This window comes from Lygodium microphyllum, chromosome 3, assembly GCF_053477565.2.
Source record: "Lygodium microphyllum isolate KBCC chromosome 3, Lygodium_microphyllum_v1.1.10, whole genome shotgun sequence".
NCBI lineage: Eukaryota > Viridiplantae > Streptophyta > Polypodiopsida > Schizaeales > Lygodiaceae > Lygodium > Lygodium microphyllum.
The window spans coordinates 171,035,717-171,052,068 of record NC_141137.1 but is presented as its reverse complement, the minus strand read 5'-3'; the positions used below and the strand labels follow the sequence as shown (position 1 = coordinate 171,052,068).

General features: G+C 40.1%; 1 protein-coding gene across 2 annotated transcripts in view; it reads left to right on the top strand.

The window, feature by feature from the left end:
* LOC148039172 (protein SHORT HYPOCOTYL IN WHITE LIGHT 1-like) overlaps positions 1–16,037 on the top strand; it is a 51,462-nt gene extending 35,425 nt beyond the window's left edge. The window contains exons 3-4 of one of the 2 annotated variants that reach the window (XM_087675063.1): positions 7,636–7,701; positions 15,813–16,037. In XM_087675063.1, coding sequence (XP_087531189.1) covers positions 7,636–7,701; positions 15,813–15,950 — 204 coding nt within the window. In that variant the 3' untranslated portion in view covers positions 15,951–16,037. Of the gene's footprint in view, positions 1–7,635; positions 8,698–15,812 lie in introns of those variants that run through there. The other variant, XM_087675064.1, reaches the window with a different exon arrangement.
* Positions 16,038–16,352: the final 315 nt, after the last annotated feature.

The following is a 16,352-nucleotide window of genomic DNA, read 5'->3' as shown; positions in this document are numbered from 1 at the left end:
ATTCTTTCTCATAAACTTGCAAATTCCTCTCTGCACCATGGAGAACACAACTCTTATATGCTACAACTCGGCCATCTTGCATTAAAACAACCCCTATGCTGTTCCCACATGCATTACACTGAACAACGAATGACTTCCTTAGATCTGGCAAGACAAGCACAATATCTGGATCTTTCCATCAACTTTTCAAACACGGAAATTTCCACTACTGTCCACTTAAAAGGCACACCCTTCTTCTGCAAAAAATATGTAGTGGATATGTAATTTCAGCAAAACTGCACACATACTTTTTGTAATAGGAGCATAGACCCAAAAAGTTGCGGATCTCATGTATGTTCCTCAAAGGTGCCCATAAACTTATTGCCTTTTGCAGGGTCCATATGAATTCCATCAGCCAACACTATATGCCCTAGAAAGTGGATCTCGTGCAAGAAAAATTCACTCTTCTTGTCATTAATGACTAGCTTATGCCTACTCAGCTCATTGAACACAATGTCCGAATGCTTTCTATGCTTTGCCTCATTCTTTGAGTAGACAGTCATATCATCAAAGAAGGTGCCTACAAATCCCCTATGTGGTGTGAAGATATGATCTATCATTTGATTAAAAGTGGTAGGAGCATTTGTAAGTCCAAAAGATATGATAAGAGACTCATACAACCCAAAAGATGTCTTGAAAGCTGTCTTAGGCACATTCTCTGGTCTAGTGTATAGCTGATGATATCCACTTTTCAAATCTATATGGTTGAATATGGTTGTCCCTTGCAATCTATCCATAGCATCATCGATCCAATGAATCGGGAATTAATTTATTGTGATTTTATTCAAAGCATGATGGTTAGTGCATATACACCATAAACCATCCTTTTTTTGCACCAAAGGCATTGGAGAACAAAAGGGAAATGAGCTGGGCTGAATAAACCCTTTTTCCAACAACTCATTCACTTGCCTTATTATCTCCTCTTGCTCGGTTGCACTTACGTTGTAGGGTGGCTTATTAGTTAGGCTACTTCTAGGAATAAGATCTATGTCACGATCTTCTGGCCTTTCAGGCAGTAGCTATCTTGGAAGTGGTTGAGAGAAGCAAGTTGCATACATTTTCAGAAATGAAATGTAATCCTTCTCTAACTTTGACATGCTTCCAACATTTTCATTATCAACCTTATTCTTAGTAAAACCAAAGAATGTTGAAAGGTGATTTTTCATTACTTTGGAAATGGTAGCAATTGATACAACAGGGATAGATCCCCCTTTCAACTTTATATCCAAAGTATGGGTCTTGGACTTATGCTGAATAGTGATCACTTTACCATGTGGATCAATCACACTGCATGCACACGATGGCATCAAGGCAACTAGGCAAGATATCACAACCCTCAAGCGGAGTAATAAAGAACTTATTGTTGTTTACATATCCCTAAATGTGTAGACAAAGCTTTCCAATGAGTGGTGTGACAGGCTCCACATGCCCCTCGCATGTCACACCAACTTCTCCCATGGGTCCCATCTCATTCTCTTTGATGCCTAGATGGGCTGCTATGTCTGTAGAGATAAAATTGGCTCGTGATCCATTATGGAAGAAAATCAAAGCATATTGATCTTTGATTTTGCTCTGTGCTTTGCGTAACTCAATAGCGTCATCATTGGGCTGATCATTGATAACATCAGGTATCAATCTAATTGATGTTTTGGGCTTCTTACCCTTGGGATCTCTTTGATTTTCTAATTTTTCAGCTTGCTGCCTATTGGGATAGTCCTTAGCCATGTGACTCTCTTGTTCACAAACAAAGCATTTATATGCAGCTCTTAATTCCCTATGTTGTGCAACTGATTTTGAGCCCTTTCCGTGCTGTTTTGACCTCTTTTCAAGTTGATTTTCAGATTTGTCCCTTTTCTTATTGTTTGACAACTTCTTATTCGACTTCTCCCCACTTTCTTGGAAGCCCGAATCTTTTCCATACAACAATGCATCGGCTATAGCAGCAGTCTATGAGTTGAGACACGCTAGACAGTGGATTAGATGCAAAAATCCTTCCTTCCCTTGGGTAGCCCACATACATACTTTTTCACTTGATCAGAAAGAGGAATTGGATGATAAGAAGTTACTGGTAGTAGGGCATCCCAAAACTTCTTATTATAATGTTCCAAGTTCTTGCATTGCGTTCCATGAAGTTTGTTCCAAGCTGTCATGATATCCACCTCAAATGTACTGGTCAATCAATTCAATGCAAACACTTGTTTGAATTGTGTCCATGTTGACGATGCTCTACCTTGCATTAAGAGTGTGGACCACTGCTGCAATGTATTCCCCTTCAAGAAAGTGGTTGCCTTATGAATCTTAGAAGATTCGGTGAAGTTTCCCCTTGAAGTGACTACATCAAATTGCTGAATTAAAGTCAAGGCTTTTAGTCTATCTTGTGCATCAAACTATTGAATAAAAGTCAAGGCTGTCCAAAACCCATTGGATTGGCACTACCAAGATAGCCTTGCATTTGGGTGTCCAATCCGACTAGTATCTTTTGCTTTTGCTCATCCTCGCCAGCCTTGGGTGCATCTTTAGATTGCGGTGAAGAAGCTTTCCTTTGGAAGCTTCTTGCTGCTCAAAAGCCTTTGAAGATGACATCTTCTTATTGCCCTTGCTTTCTTTTTTGGGAGAAGTCCAAAATCTTTGAAACTATGGATCTTTGGCCAATTACACGGATATATCAACTGCTGCCTTCGATCGAGCCTTGATCTAGTCATCATATTCTTCATCTCCTTGCTGGTCATTAACATCCTATGGCCTTGAAGGACCCGCTTCTTGGTCAATAACCACATTTTCTCCTTGCTGTTGATAACGTAAGGTTTCAAGATTAGGCATTGCATTTTTTCCTTCATTATGTGCATTTTCAAAATGAGATGTATCATTGATCCCATCTCATTGTTGTAAGATGACATACTTGCTGTAAATGCTCAGATGAACACAATTTCAGCACTTGAGCAAAACTTTTGGCCTTCAATTAGGTGCCTCGGGCCCACCAAGTCAAGGAATTTGATGATATCTCAGCAATGGAGCCATAAAACTAGTCTTCCTCCTTGGATTGGGTGGTATTAACTTGATTTAACACTAATTACAAAAAGTAATTAATTCACATAAATTGAAATGTACACTCTACTACTTTAATCTTGGACAATGGACAGCCTGTTGGCCCTAAAACTCACATCTCTTGCGGTATTTCTTTAACTTTTATTGCAAATGGATGGAGTACAATTGAGATTTTCTGATCCCCTCTGCTAATCCAAGTGCCTCTTATTGTCAAAATTGACCAGCAAGCCTTAAAACCAATTTTCCCCTTGGTTTGCTTGGGGAATAAGCCTTCAACCTACTCCTTGCGAGATAAATTTAGCCCCAAATTGACATTGCATGGCCAACCTCTTGAATCTCCTTGAAATTCTGTATTTTCAGCTTCTAAAATTCAAGTTCTAGGCCTTCAATTTTGAGCATGCATCCCAAGGTGGCTGTCAATTTCTAATTTTTGCTGTAAATTAGGATCTACAGTAGAGATTTTCCAATATCTCAATCTCTGATTGAATCAAGTTGTTGGAAAATGCCGAGAGCAGTTAAGAAATGGCTATAAGATGAGAGAGAATGTCAAAGAGAGAAATTTTAGACTTCCATCGTGAGGAAATGAAAGAAATTAGTCGCTGCTTTGTCTAGACAGCCATGAAAGCTATCTCCATTGATGGAATGCACTGAACACAATGTTGTTTGGCTGAAACAGCCCTCAAACTGCTACACCGACTGTTATAGTCTTTTCAGGGCATGTCACCAGCTCTTGGAAGGTCTCTTGCTGGTTGGCAAGGTCTTGTCAACTACTGTAGTAGCTATGGCAGCCTTGTGTTTGTCTCTCTCATCTTGCACAAGGCTTGAATGACCCTTGTTCTCTCTCCCCCAGCCTGGAAAACATCTTTCTCACTTGTATGGGCAAGTTTTGCCAAGTGATAGCCTTCTAATCTCATTTTATTATTAAATTAACTTTCAAATAATATTCTGAAAATTAATTTAATAAGCTAAACAATGGTGGAATTATTTTTCTAGGCAGTATAATAATTATTAAATTAATTTTCAGAATTAATATTTTGAAAATCAATTTAATAAGCTGGATAATGCTGCTACCTAGAAAAATAATTCCACCAACCAATAATTAAATTGACTATGCGAATTTGTCTCCCAAATTTCCTTGAGTAGTTATTGATTCCTAGACTAGCATTAACTAATTAATTAATGCCTAGTCTCTAATGTCACTGTTGACATTAGTGGCTAATAAATTGGTCTAGGTTCAAATCTGACAGTGGGTACCACCTAGTACTTCTTAGGCATAACTTATTACAACTTTTACCTTTGGTAGCAATTTATATCTTGGGGTCCCGGGTTCCACATTGTGAAATAATGAACTTGTATTCTCACATATGTAAGTCACATTAGCAATTTTGAATAACTTTTAATTAAATGCTAAGCAAAGTAATAAAATTTTACGTCCTCGTGATAGTAGGACAATCTAAGCTATTATCAAAGGGCGGGAGCCGCAATCCATGTAAGCCCATCCAAGTTGCCATATGTGAATACCAACATTCCTTCTTACCCATCTCTGCTAGCTATATAGAGGAAGTCAATGCTAATTTGGGGTATCTGTGGCATAGGAGCTTCCATATCCTGCACAAGAAAGTCATTGCTCTAAAGGGCGCCTCCACAATTGTAGATGCTGCATTTAACTTTGCTTTGGTGATAAGGGTTTAGGTCAAGGGCTTACTCCTAATCATGTGTAATCCTCGTGTTGCACTTGTAAGGTAACTTGTAGTGAAAAATAGTAGACATGATGAGCTGATAGTACCCGAAATTCAACCTTGGGAGAGAACTAGAAGCTCTATGACTCCATGTTGGAAGGAATATGAAGGCCTAGCCACCAAGTCATGGCTGAAATATCTAAGGCCCCGAACTAGGAAGAACTTATAGATCCTGTGTATCAATGGGTGAGATGGCATCTATATGTCCACTATCCCAAGAAGGTAAAAGATGTGTGAAGATCCGTACGATGAGTAGGGACCCACTCTGAAGTGGAAGGAATGGAATCCCCCTTGGAAGGTGAGGAAAGATGATCCCCCTTTGAATCCCCCTTTAAGAGAGCTAGGGAATTTAAAAGCTCATAGATCACATCCTCTAGAGCATTTGATTGTTAGGTTAGGGTTCAACATCATGTGCACATTGACACCCATCCATAGTGAACAAGCAAACAATAAGAGGGAAGAGAATGTTGGAAGGTCACATCTACTATGTGAGAATATGAAAGTACAATCTCTAAGGGACTAAGTACCACACTTAGTAATGGATGTTATACACAAGGAAAAAACACTTCTTCAGCTAGAAGCTAAAAAGTACCCGTGGATAAGGGAGCATTCACACCGGAACTTGAGAGAAACACGATAAGTGTAACGAATCCCCCTTGGGTGAATAACGTGAATGTATACAGGGAATAGGTAGATCAATCCCCAAATGGTATCAAGCCTAGAGCCTTGTGAAAGGCTTCAAACTTCTCTCTAGAGAGAGCTTTGGTAAACACATTTACCAAGTTTGTCCTATGTAAGGACATAAACCAAGTCAATCTCCCTTGCATGGAGCCTCTTTCTAACATAACGACAATGCACCTCAATGTGCTTATTGTGAGCATGAAAAATTAGATTCCTTGCAAATTGCCATGGCACTACCATTGTCAGTATAGATAGAAGTGGGTATTTGCTGTTTCACACTAAGATCGACCAAAGGACGTCTGAGCCATACACATTTCAATGTAGTAGCAAATACTGCCCTGTATTTAGCTTCACAACTAGATCCCCCCAAAAAAAAAATTTGTATTCTAAGATAGTAGTGCACATGGCCAAGATCTATCACATTAAACACATGCTACAATTCAGCTTTTAAGGCTGAAATATGTGTATCTCATGAGGTCCAGTCAACAACATGTCATCCACATAAAGAATCAGAATCAAGAGGTTATCCCCATCTTTGTAGATATAAAGTGTGCTTTCAGTGTGTGAATTACTAAAGCCAAGAGCAATCAAGTATGTATGTATCTTTTCATACCATACCCTAGGTACTTGCTTTAAACCATAGAGGGCCTTATACAAATGGCTTTGCTATTTGATCCTTTCTGAATAGAGCTACTGTAAAGAAAAATACCCTTGCAGAGAAACATAAACAGAAATCGCACGACAAAGCACAGACTGATAAAAAGAACACAGTTAGGGTTAAGGTTAGAGTAACTCAGAGACAATGAACATAGTGAATAAATGAAATTATATGACTACTAATAATACAATGCTCATGCAACAAATACACTATGCAGTGAATGAATACTGAACCTCGAACTCCTGTATCTCTAGGATCAGGGTAGGGGTAATGAGCTGGAGAGTGTCGTATTCCAAACAGATCCCGAATCGCAGTAAGGCAGCCTCTGAATGTTGAACACCAGCAAACGCAACAGTGAGAAGCTAGATCTGATGCAGACAGCAATGAGGAGAGAGAATGACTAAAAACGGAGCCTGCAGGAGAGAGAAAGACTAAAAATGCAGGCAAGACAGCCTACAGGAGAGAGAAAGACTAAAAACGGAGCTTGCAGGAGAGAAAAAGACTGAAAATGCAGGCAGGACAGCCTGCAGGAGAGAGAAAGACTGCAGCGACTGCAGTAAGGAGAGAGAAAACTGTCAGGGCGGCAGCTGGAGCCTGCAAACGCAGCAATTTGCTGGTTTGGCAGGCTGTACGACAGCAGTGCAGATGAACAATAGTCAGTTGTCAGGCAGAAACAACAACAATTAGTGTGTGGAGGGCTGGAAACATGCGCCAGACTGTAGGGAACAGTGATGGACAGCAAGGGCTGAGATGTCCTCTGTGACCGGGGTGTGGGCAGCAAGCTGGTAACACTTGAAACTTGCAAAAACGAGATTGTAAAATAGTGGAGGGCTGGCTGCCAATCTATAGAAAATTAGGGTTCTAGATCCTCTCCCACTTAACTTTCTCGATCCGCTCCCCGTTTTAGGGTTTTGGCTAAAATAAGCATGTTTTGGGGCTGTTTAAGTGGCTAAGTGCATTTCTTAGCACAACAGCTAGGAGGTTGAGTGACATAAACTTCCTCATGAAGATCATCATTTAGAAAAGCAGCCTTCACATCCAATTGATGCACATGCCAATCATAATGAGCAGCCAAAGCAACAACACTGCGAGAGGTGATCCAAATGTGCTGATAGGTCAACTTCTAAGAAACTTCTCATAGCCTATGCCATCCATGAAAAGGAGAATAAAAATGTAGGAGGAAAGCCCATCTTAATAAGTGGAATATGACAAAAACTTTGGGAATATTTTCACCCTCTAGGACTTTGTGGTTACATTGCTCAATGTATATCTTTGCAACAGTTTAATTTGTCTGTAAGTCTCTAGAGTGTTGGATTTAAGAGGAATTGAGGTACGATTTTACTTTTTTGTGATTATTTTTTCATCTTAGCCATATGAATATGAGTGTTCTATCAAATGGTTTGCTTAAATTATATGCTACATAGATGATTGAAAGATGTAGCCCTTTAATCTTTTCTTATCTTTATAATGTAGGTGACTTTTGCTGTTGATGGGGTTGTTATACTGGGCATATTGTGGACTTTGAAAGCAGTTTTGGAGGTATTTAGCCATTCCAGTCAAATGCATCACATGTCTAGTCCCTATATGCTGAGAGAGAAAGAGAGCATTGTTATTGAGAAAGCAAATAAGATTTGGAAGCTGAAACATTGTGCATGCTAGTGGAAGACCATGTTGTTGGATTCTTGGACCTCAAAGATCCCTTTTTGATGTAAAGGTTTGTGTGGATACTTTTTGTGAGAGGACTACCATCAACTAAGCAAAAGGAAGATTAGCCCCAATCATTGTGTCTTATGTATGATTTGCATAGAGATTTTCTCAAATCCTCTTTTGGGTGGAGCCAGTGTTGTATTGGTCGGCCCTTTGATATTGATTTTATGACCCTAAGATGTCTATGAGTGTCTATTTGTCTTATGTCTTGCACACCCAATCCCATGGCTGCCCCCTTCTTGAGGTTGCATTAGTGAGTCTCAGTATCTACTAGTCTCCAAAATGTGGAGCTTAACAGATCTTTATCCATAGAATGCCATTATTTTTGTTATATGAGACCGAACATCTTTGAATATCAGTAATAGCAGCCTTGTATAAGTAGCAGGTAGGGCATCTGCATATGTACTGCTTCTCATGTCCATCTCCTACATTTAGCACCTCTAACTTATGGTCTTGCTATGCTTTTCTGAATCTCTCCTTGTCTCAACACAGAGCTAATGCGAGAGGTATCTGTTTGGCAAAATCTGTTTGGCAAAATGGCACATCTAATCCCAACTGATGATATTTGGATGTCTGTGTACTCTGATCTTGTAACAAATCTGTCCTCAGAGAGTTCGAGAAGAGTGTCCTTGGAAATGGCAATCTTTGTGCCAAGTGGTGCTAGTGAGAACTATGTCTTCTCAATATCTATCATGGTGATGTCTATCCTAATTGCTCAATTCAGTTTAGTGTGACTGAACAGCATGTGTTGATATTTGAGATTTCTTTCATTCATTCTTATTATTTATCCCTTTGTGTGTGTGTGTGTGTGTTTTCTTTTTTATGGGTGCAACTAGTCTTCTTATTAATCAAATTGTGCAACTGATGCAAGTGAGACAGTGGTGCTAGTGAGAACCATGTCTTCTCAATATCTATCATGGTGATGTCTATCCTAATTGCTCAATTCAGTTTAGTGTGACTGAACAGCATGTGTTGAAATTTGAGATCTCTTTCATTCTTTCTTATTATTTATCCCTTTATGTATGTGTGTGTGTTTTCTTTTTTATGGGTGCAACTAGTCTTCTTATTAATCAAATTGTGCAACTGATGCAAGTGAGACATGCACACTCAGGCTTTCCTTTTCCACAATCAATGCGTCTCAATGCTTTGCAATTTTCTTTGTGCTCCTGATGCTCAAACAAGCTGTTTTCTTTCCAAAATTTTTGTGAGGTGTGCAATCAAGTTATCTTATTTGATCACAATTTTCATACTCATTCATTGAACTTTTGCTTCTGATGATAGTCCAGACACTCTTCTCTTATGGTTTGGCCACTCCTTAGGAGTTAACTTGGGTCAATTGGGTCAAGGTTGCCAGCTTCTAGAGCTAGTGGATTCTTCAATGTGATTATGTGTGCAATTAGAGTAATTACTTGTTTCCTTGACAATCTAGTCGTACTATGGAACCCCAAGAGTATAGCAGTTAGTGTGAGCTAGTATGACAACTCAAGGCATTCACAAGGAATGTCTTGAGGTTGACCACAAGAATGGCTTCAAGTTATCATCACAATTTTGCTCCTTAGAATATGTGTTGGGTTGCCCTTAATAGTAGCCAAGCAATTCTATCTATGGACCTAGAGCCAAGGGGTTAGTTTCTTGCTAACAGAATTCACAAATATCAACCTCCTCGGATGTGGAAAGAACTTGCAATTAGCTTGCTTCAAAAGGGGTTCAATATGAGTGAGCTTCTTGTTGTGGTTGCCTTTGCAGTTGGCCTTCCTAGAAGGTAGGACTTGCAACTTACGGACTTGTTATGGTTGCCTTTGTAGTTGTTCCTAGAAGGTAGGAGTTGCAACTTATGGTCTCGTTGGCATGTGACACAGAATCCCAGGGCTCTAAGTTAGAGCATGCAATTGCTTGATATATTGATGTGTTTCTCTTTCACTTAGCTAGGATTTCTCTCTAATGAGAGTATCGGAAGTTGTGGGTGAGTTTCTTGTGGAGTTCAAGTCTTGTGCATCAAGAGGGAGTCATGTGTTCTTTTTCTAATTACTCATCTAAGAAGCTTGAGGCAAATTTCACCCAAAGCTATGATTCTCTTAGGAATTTTGTCGATCCTGGATAGTTGAGGGGGTCATGCATATTTTGTCAATCTTAGATATCACTTTGTTGTGACTTGAGACAAGTGATATCCTAATTCTAATAAGCCAAGCGGTTGCTTCCTTATGGGTTGTGGCAAGATTTGGACTTTACATAGCTTAGAGGTGTAGCAAGTTAACGAGGAGGGTCCTAAGTGCTGGTTAGCTGGAGTATTAGTTTGCATGACAAGCTAATCGTATCTTGAGCTAATTTGGCAATACTAGAGACGAATGCAAGGCGATTGTGCAAGTTGCCTTCGATTGGGATTCTCACAATCTTGGGTAAGGTTGATGGATCCGTGTTAAGCTAAAACATGATTTACAGCTGATTAGCATTTTTAAATAGCCCCAATAGACACTCAATTAATGAAAAACACAAATTTGGTGCATGGTTTGAGAGGGTTTCAGTCGTTCCCTAAAACCCTAATTTTTTGGAGCACCCTTCAGCATCTATAAATAGAGGGGCTGCCCACCATTCAGTCTTATCCTTTTGTGTAGGTTTCTCACTCTACCATGTAGATTTCAGCCATGAGCCACCTACCATCTACTGTGTAGCCATCATCAACCACAGCCCATCACTATCCAGTCGTAGGTGGCCTGTTTTCAGCCATCACCCTTGCACTCTCAACCATCAATATTCCCAGATTATCTCGAGATGAGGACATCTCAATTCCTCCAAGGGGGAGAGAATGTAATATTTCTGTTGAAAAATATTACTAACCTAACTAGAAGAAGAACCGATTTTAGAAAAAATAGAGTTTGAAAAGAGGGAGGATGAGCTCAATCTTGATCTTCGAACATCTCCGTCTACATCAGCAAACATCTCTCCTATTGTTGCTTGGCAATTCTCTGCCTCGGGTGATCGGTTTTCAGCCTTCCTCTAGTGGTACACTGCTGCATTTACTAGATTTTGTGTTTTAGTGACCAACCTATTGCCCTTCATTATTTAGCACTCTCTTATCTCTGACTTGTGGGTAGTACACTTGGGATCCGTCTTTGGTGGATGTCACTCTTCGACATTGCATTGCTCTACCCTTGGGCATTTTGTATACTCTTACATTCATTTACAACATTCATTCACTTCAGAGTTTCTTCCCTCTGGATTTGTGTCTGTGTTTGAGTTTTTTCATTTTGCGTGTAGGGTTTGAGTTTTGCTTTTGTCTTTGTTAGAGTCTTTGTGTTTTAGTCTTGGTCGTACATGCTATGTTTCCTCAGTGTAAACCCTATCATATCTTCACATGGTATCAGAGCTGGTGCTCTTCTAAAGAGTATCCTATAGTGATTGTGGAGGCTAGTCTTTGTGCGAGACTCACACATGACTCTTTTTTGACTCATAATGTCTTAGGTACCTTCTTCTAATCCTATGACGCCCTATCAAGCTTCTCTATCATTGGAGGCTTGGAGAAGGAATTATGGTCTTGAGGAGGAGCTAGATACACCTTTACCTTTACCATCCATCTTACAAATGAAGGATTTGAGGAGTACTTGCACATTACTTACAATTTAGTTTACATTTCTCCAACGAGTGCTACTACTCTGTTTGGACCGACTGGTGAGATTGGTCACCTCCTCGATCTTAGATGGACCATGACATTCGGCGTATCTAGCAATCCATCTTCTTCATCACAGCTAGGCCTTCGTTTGGACCGATTGGCAAGATTGGCCACCTCTCGGGTCTTGGATGGACCACGACATTTGGTGCGTTTGGCAATCCATCTCCTTCATCATAGCTAGGCCTTATGTTAAGTTCGTATAACCCTTTTGACTCGTATGAGCCAAAACCCTCTCGTGTTTCTTCTTTTGTTGTATAAGACCGGATGATTTTTCAGTATGCTAACTTTAATAGAGGAGGTTCTCGAAGCAGATACCCTTCATCAGGCATATCTCTACCATCTGTTTTATTCAAGCGAGTAAACCACACTTCTCAACTCCCTCCCATCCCACCACTATCTTCTTCACATTTTGATCTACTCACATTCTCATTCCAAAATCTTGGATTATATTCCACTTCCGCTCAAAGCACACTAGGGGTTGGATCTTCCATCTCCTAACCTAGCACTTTCTCTTTCTCCATCCCACCACCTTCTATTCTCCATTTACTACACCTCCTGGTGCATCTTTAGAGGAAATGCCACCCTTTTAACACTGTACCTTCCACCTACCCCCACTTTACCACATCCTTTCACTCTGGGATGGTTGTGATGGGCGTTCCCCTCATTACCCCTAGACACTCACAAACCCTCTACACGACCTTTTAGACGCAAGGATATTCATCCTTTGCTTATGGACTCTTGTCACACATGCCTTGGATCACTCCTACGAAGAAATTTCCATCCTTTGCTCCCCATGTCCCTATCCCTTGACCATGGGCTCCTCAGGTGGCTACCATGTCCACATTTGGATCCCCAGTTCGTGTATGCCCACATTTGAATCCATTGTGTACACTTTCCGTATACTTGGTGGGCACTCTAGGATTCCTTCCCAAGTGTACTCCACTCTACCTTTCTATTCCCCCTATTTCCCCTTTCCATCTTCTAGTACTACCACTCCTATTGCAATGGCCAAAAATGCTTTTACAGATAATACTCGTTTGAACGGGTCAAATTTCACCACTTGATCAAACTTCATCATCGTTGGTATTGTGTCTATGCCGGGGACCCTCGATTAGCTCAATCTAACCACATCGGTCAATGGAGAGTTCGCAGTGCTATAGCCAATGTTGAGTTCATGCAGGGGTTGCTTCTTGAGTTCCACTCTCAATTACAACATTTTTCCCTCACGTTTGAGTGTTGGAGTCATCTCATTGACTGCTATGCAGCTCGAGATCGCACTCAACGTATCAATCTTGATTTTGAGCTTCAAGAGTTTTCTATTAAGGAAGGGGATATGATTTGAAAGTCAAGTTGGCTAAATATTGGCGGTTACTCACTGAGTTTGCCACTACTGGCTCCTCGAAGTTAGATGACAATCATTTCACATTCTTCTTGAATTAGTTGCCTAATACTTTCATTTTATCTAGCACATTATCTCACTCCCTAGATTGCCAACCTTCTACGAGTTAGAGTGCTAGTTCTTGTGTTATGCGAGGCTACACAATTAAGTCCACAAGAAGTCCTCCACACCCATCAATTGAGATGGGTGAGGGTGTGTTGCCTCTTCTTTGGAAGGGAAAACCACCAGTGGCAAGAACTCGCAAGATGCGAAGGCAAGCCAAATGAAGGGATAACTACTAGTGGCAAGAACATGCAAGATATGAAGGCAAGCCAAACCAAGCGTAACATCGCTTCCTCCAATGGAACCAAAGAAACACAATCCCTTTGGCAACAAATTCCTAAGAAAAATAGGGTTTGCACACAATGTTTGAGGTCGGGGGCTATGTGGACAAGGAGTGTCGTACCAAGGCCTAGGGTCTTACCTCCTAGAAAACCACAACATATTGTTACAATTGCCTCCATTTCGACTTGACAGTCCAGTGAGGCTACGTCTCCTGTTGCTACACTATATGCTTCATCTGTTCCAATGGCTATTGGACATGTGGCTTGTGGACTGCTTCATTAGCCTGTATCCTTCACTACTCTTGAAGGATTGATTGATTGGTCTACTAGTGACTCATCTATTGCACTTTATGCATCCATTCCTAGGGCATCCATTGCAACTTCTAGGACCACTTCCCCACCTTGCCGTATGTGATGGTGGCCACGCACTTAGCCTTTCCTTTTTTAGAATTTTGCTGTATAGTTACATACTGATTGCATTGCCCTTAGCTTTTGTTTTTGAAGCATCTCACTACTCACCTCTGTGCTTGCAGTTATTGATGTCTTTTGCAGGGCTTTGTATTTTCGTGTGGGGCTAACATACAGGCTTGGACTAGCCCTTCCTAAGCTGGTGATAAGAGATGCGTGTCGTTTCTTTCATGGTTCCATTTGCTTGGAGTTTTTCTCTTTTACCAACATGGAGGCTTTCCCTCCCACGGCGGATCATGCAATCTCTCTCTTGATGCTATCATGGCGGTGACTTCTATCCTTGCTCTTCTAGTATGGATGCTTCATCGTGTTCATTCACATGATTCTCGACACCATACGAAGACCGACATATTCAGGCTCCTCTTCCTTCTTTGATATCAACATCCAGGTTGTGAGGGGGTTCCTACCCTTCTTGGTATTCTACAGGTTTCAGCACTTTTCTTTGACATCAACCTTTCCCCCTTATTGTACCTTTCCCTATGCGTTGCATGATTTCACCATCTTTGTACTAAAGCACTTGGGCAAGTAAACAATTTTCCCATGAAGGACACTGCTCAAATGGTATTTGTTGCATGAGCATTCTTTAGCATATAGCATACTATTCATACCATTGTGCAGAGCAACACTAAACGAATCCTAAGTTATTTCCATCGACAAATTACACCACCATTTTTCTTCTGCCGTAATCAGTTTTTAGCCTTCCTTGGTGCTGTTGTGTTTACTAGATTTTAGTATCTGAATTGTTGTGTTTTGGCAACCAGCCTACTGTCCCTCATTATTTAGCACTGTATTATCTTTGACTTGTGAGTAGTGCACTTGGGATCCGTCTTTGGTGGATGTCACTCTTCAACATTGCATTGTTTTGCCCTCAGGCATTCTGTACGCTCTTACATTCATTAACAACATTCATTCACTTCAAAGTTTCTTCTCTCTATGTTTTTGTTTTGCATTTTGCATTTAAGGTTTGAGTTTTACTTGTCTCTGTTCGAGTCTGTGTTTCAGTCTTGGTCGTACATGTGTTTTCTCAGCGCAAACCCTAGCATATCTTCATAGTTCCATGCTTCTAATGCACTATGCAGTTGAGTGATCAATGAGGAGTTTCAAGTACTTCGTACAAACAGAAGTTCGTTTGCTAACATGATCTTTCTATGTCTCTTGCTAGGCCTAGAAGCATCTTTATAGCTCTTGAAAATGTGTGCAGTACTAGGGATCTTTTGGTGTTCTATGCGTCTTGTGAGTGCAGTAGGGAAACTTTGAACTTGCCTTGATGCAAAGTCATTGATGTGGAGCCCTAGGATTGTTGCGATTGATGGAGACTTTTGTTATTGTTAGTGGTTGAAGGCAAGTAGGATCCTTGTAGCCACAATCCTTGAGGGTACAACTTATTTCGAGCAATCATTTAGGTCACTAGTCTTCACCCTAGTTTGGCCAATAAGTCTTCTTACACTATTGTGGGACGAGGTAATTGTAGGTTGACTCAAAAGGCAATATGATTGTCTATGCTCTATGTAAGGAGGTTGTGTAAGTAGGCTCGAGTAGGGTTTAGTCTAGTCATGTGGCAGCCGTAGTTCGTGGTTATATGCAAGCTCTTATCGGAAGTGTTGGTTCATTTACTTTTGCCTCTATCCCACATTCTCAAAGTACTAAAGGTGTCCTTATGAGTGAATTGTGCTTAGTTCCTTGTCCTTGAAAACTTGGTTATTGCTTGCCAAATTTAATGACCTTATGCTTATTGATGTGCCAAGGTGTCGGGGTTTCCTTACTAAGGGGCTCGATATTGTTCGCTCTACTCCTATTGTGACACTTGCATGATATTTGTGCGCTAGGTTTTGGTAGCCTTTTGGATTGACTTGTGATTGTTAGGATTTTTATGGCTTGACAGAAGGCATGATGTAAATAATTTTATTTATTTTATTAAGCTATATATATATGTATATATATATATATATATATATATATATATATATATATATATATATATATATATATATATATATAGAGAGAGAGAGAGAGAGAGAGAGAGAGAGAGAGAGAGAGAGAGAGAGAGAGAGAGAGAGAGAGAGAGAGACTAATATTTTCTCTACAGCTTGCATGCACCATGGGTAGCTTTATTTTTGTTGGGATCTTGTTGCTACGTGGCATTTGGTCAATTCTCTCCTATATTCAACATTATGGACAACATCAAGATGCTTATTTTAATGACAATCTAAAATTGAGTCGGTAGGGATAATACCCAAATCTGTACATTCCACTCCTAAGGTGACTTATGTCATACTTTTTTCAAGAAATGGTACTAAACATTAATTATAAAGGGGCTTATGAAATATAGATTTCTTAGAAAAATTGCCAAATGTCTAGACTTTTACTTAGCACAAACAAGGGTTCTTAATAAAAGGGAAATTGAGAGAAATTCCAAGTGATAAAGAAAATGTTTCAAATGTGCTCGCAAATGATATGGTTCTAGAAAAATTGAAACAAGATTGTGGCACTAGTACAAATACATGTTGAAAGAAGCTACCAAGAAACTACCTTTAGTTCCTCTTTTTCTAAGCCTTAGCTTAAGATATTATTAGGCGCTTCGTGTCTAGGTTGTGCTTCATGGAAGATTATGAAAATGGAGTGAACT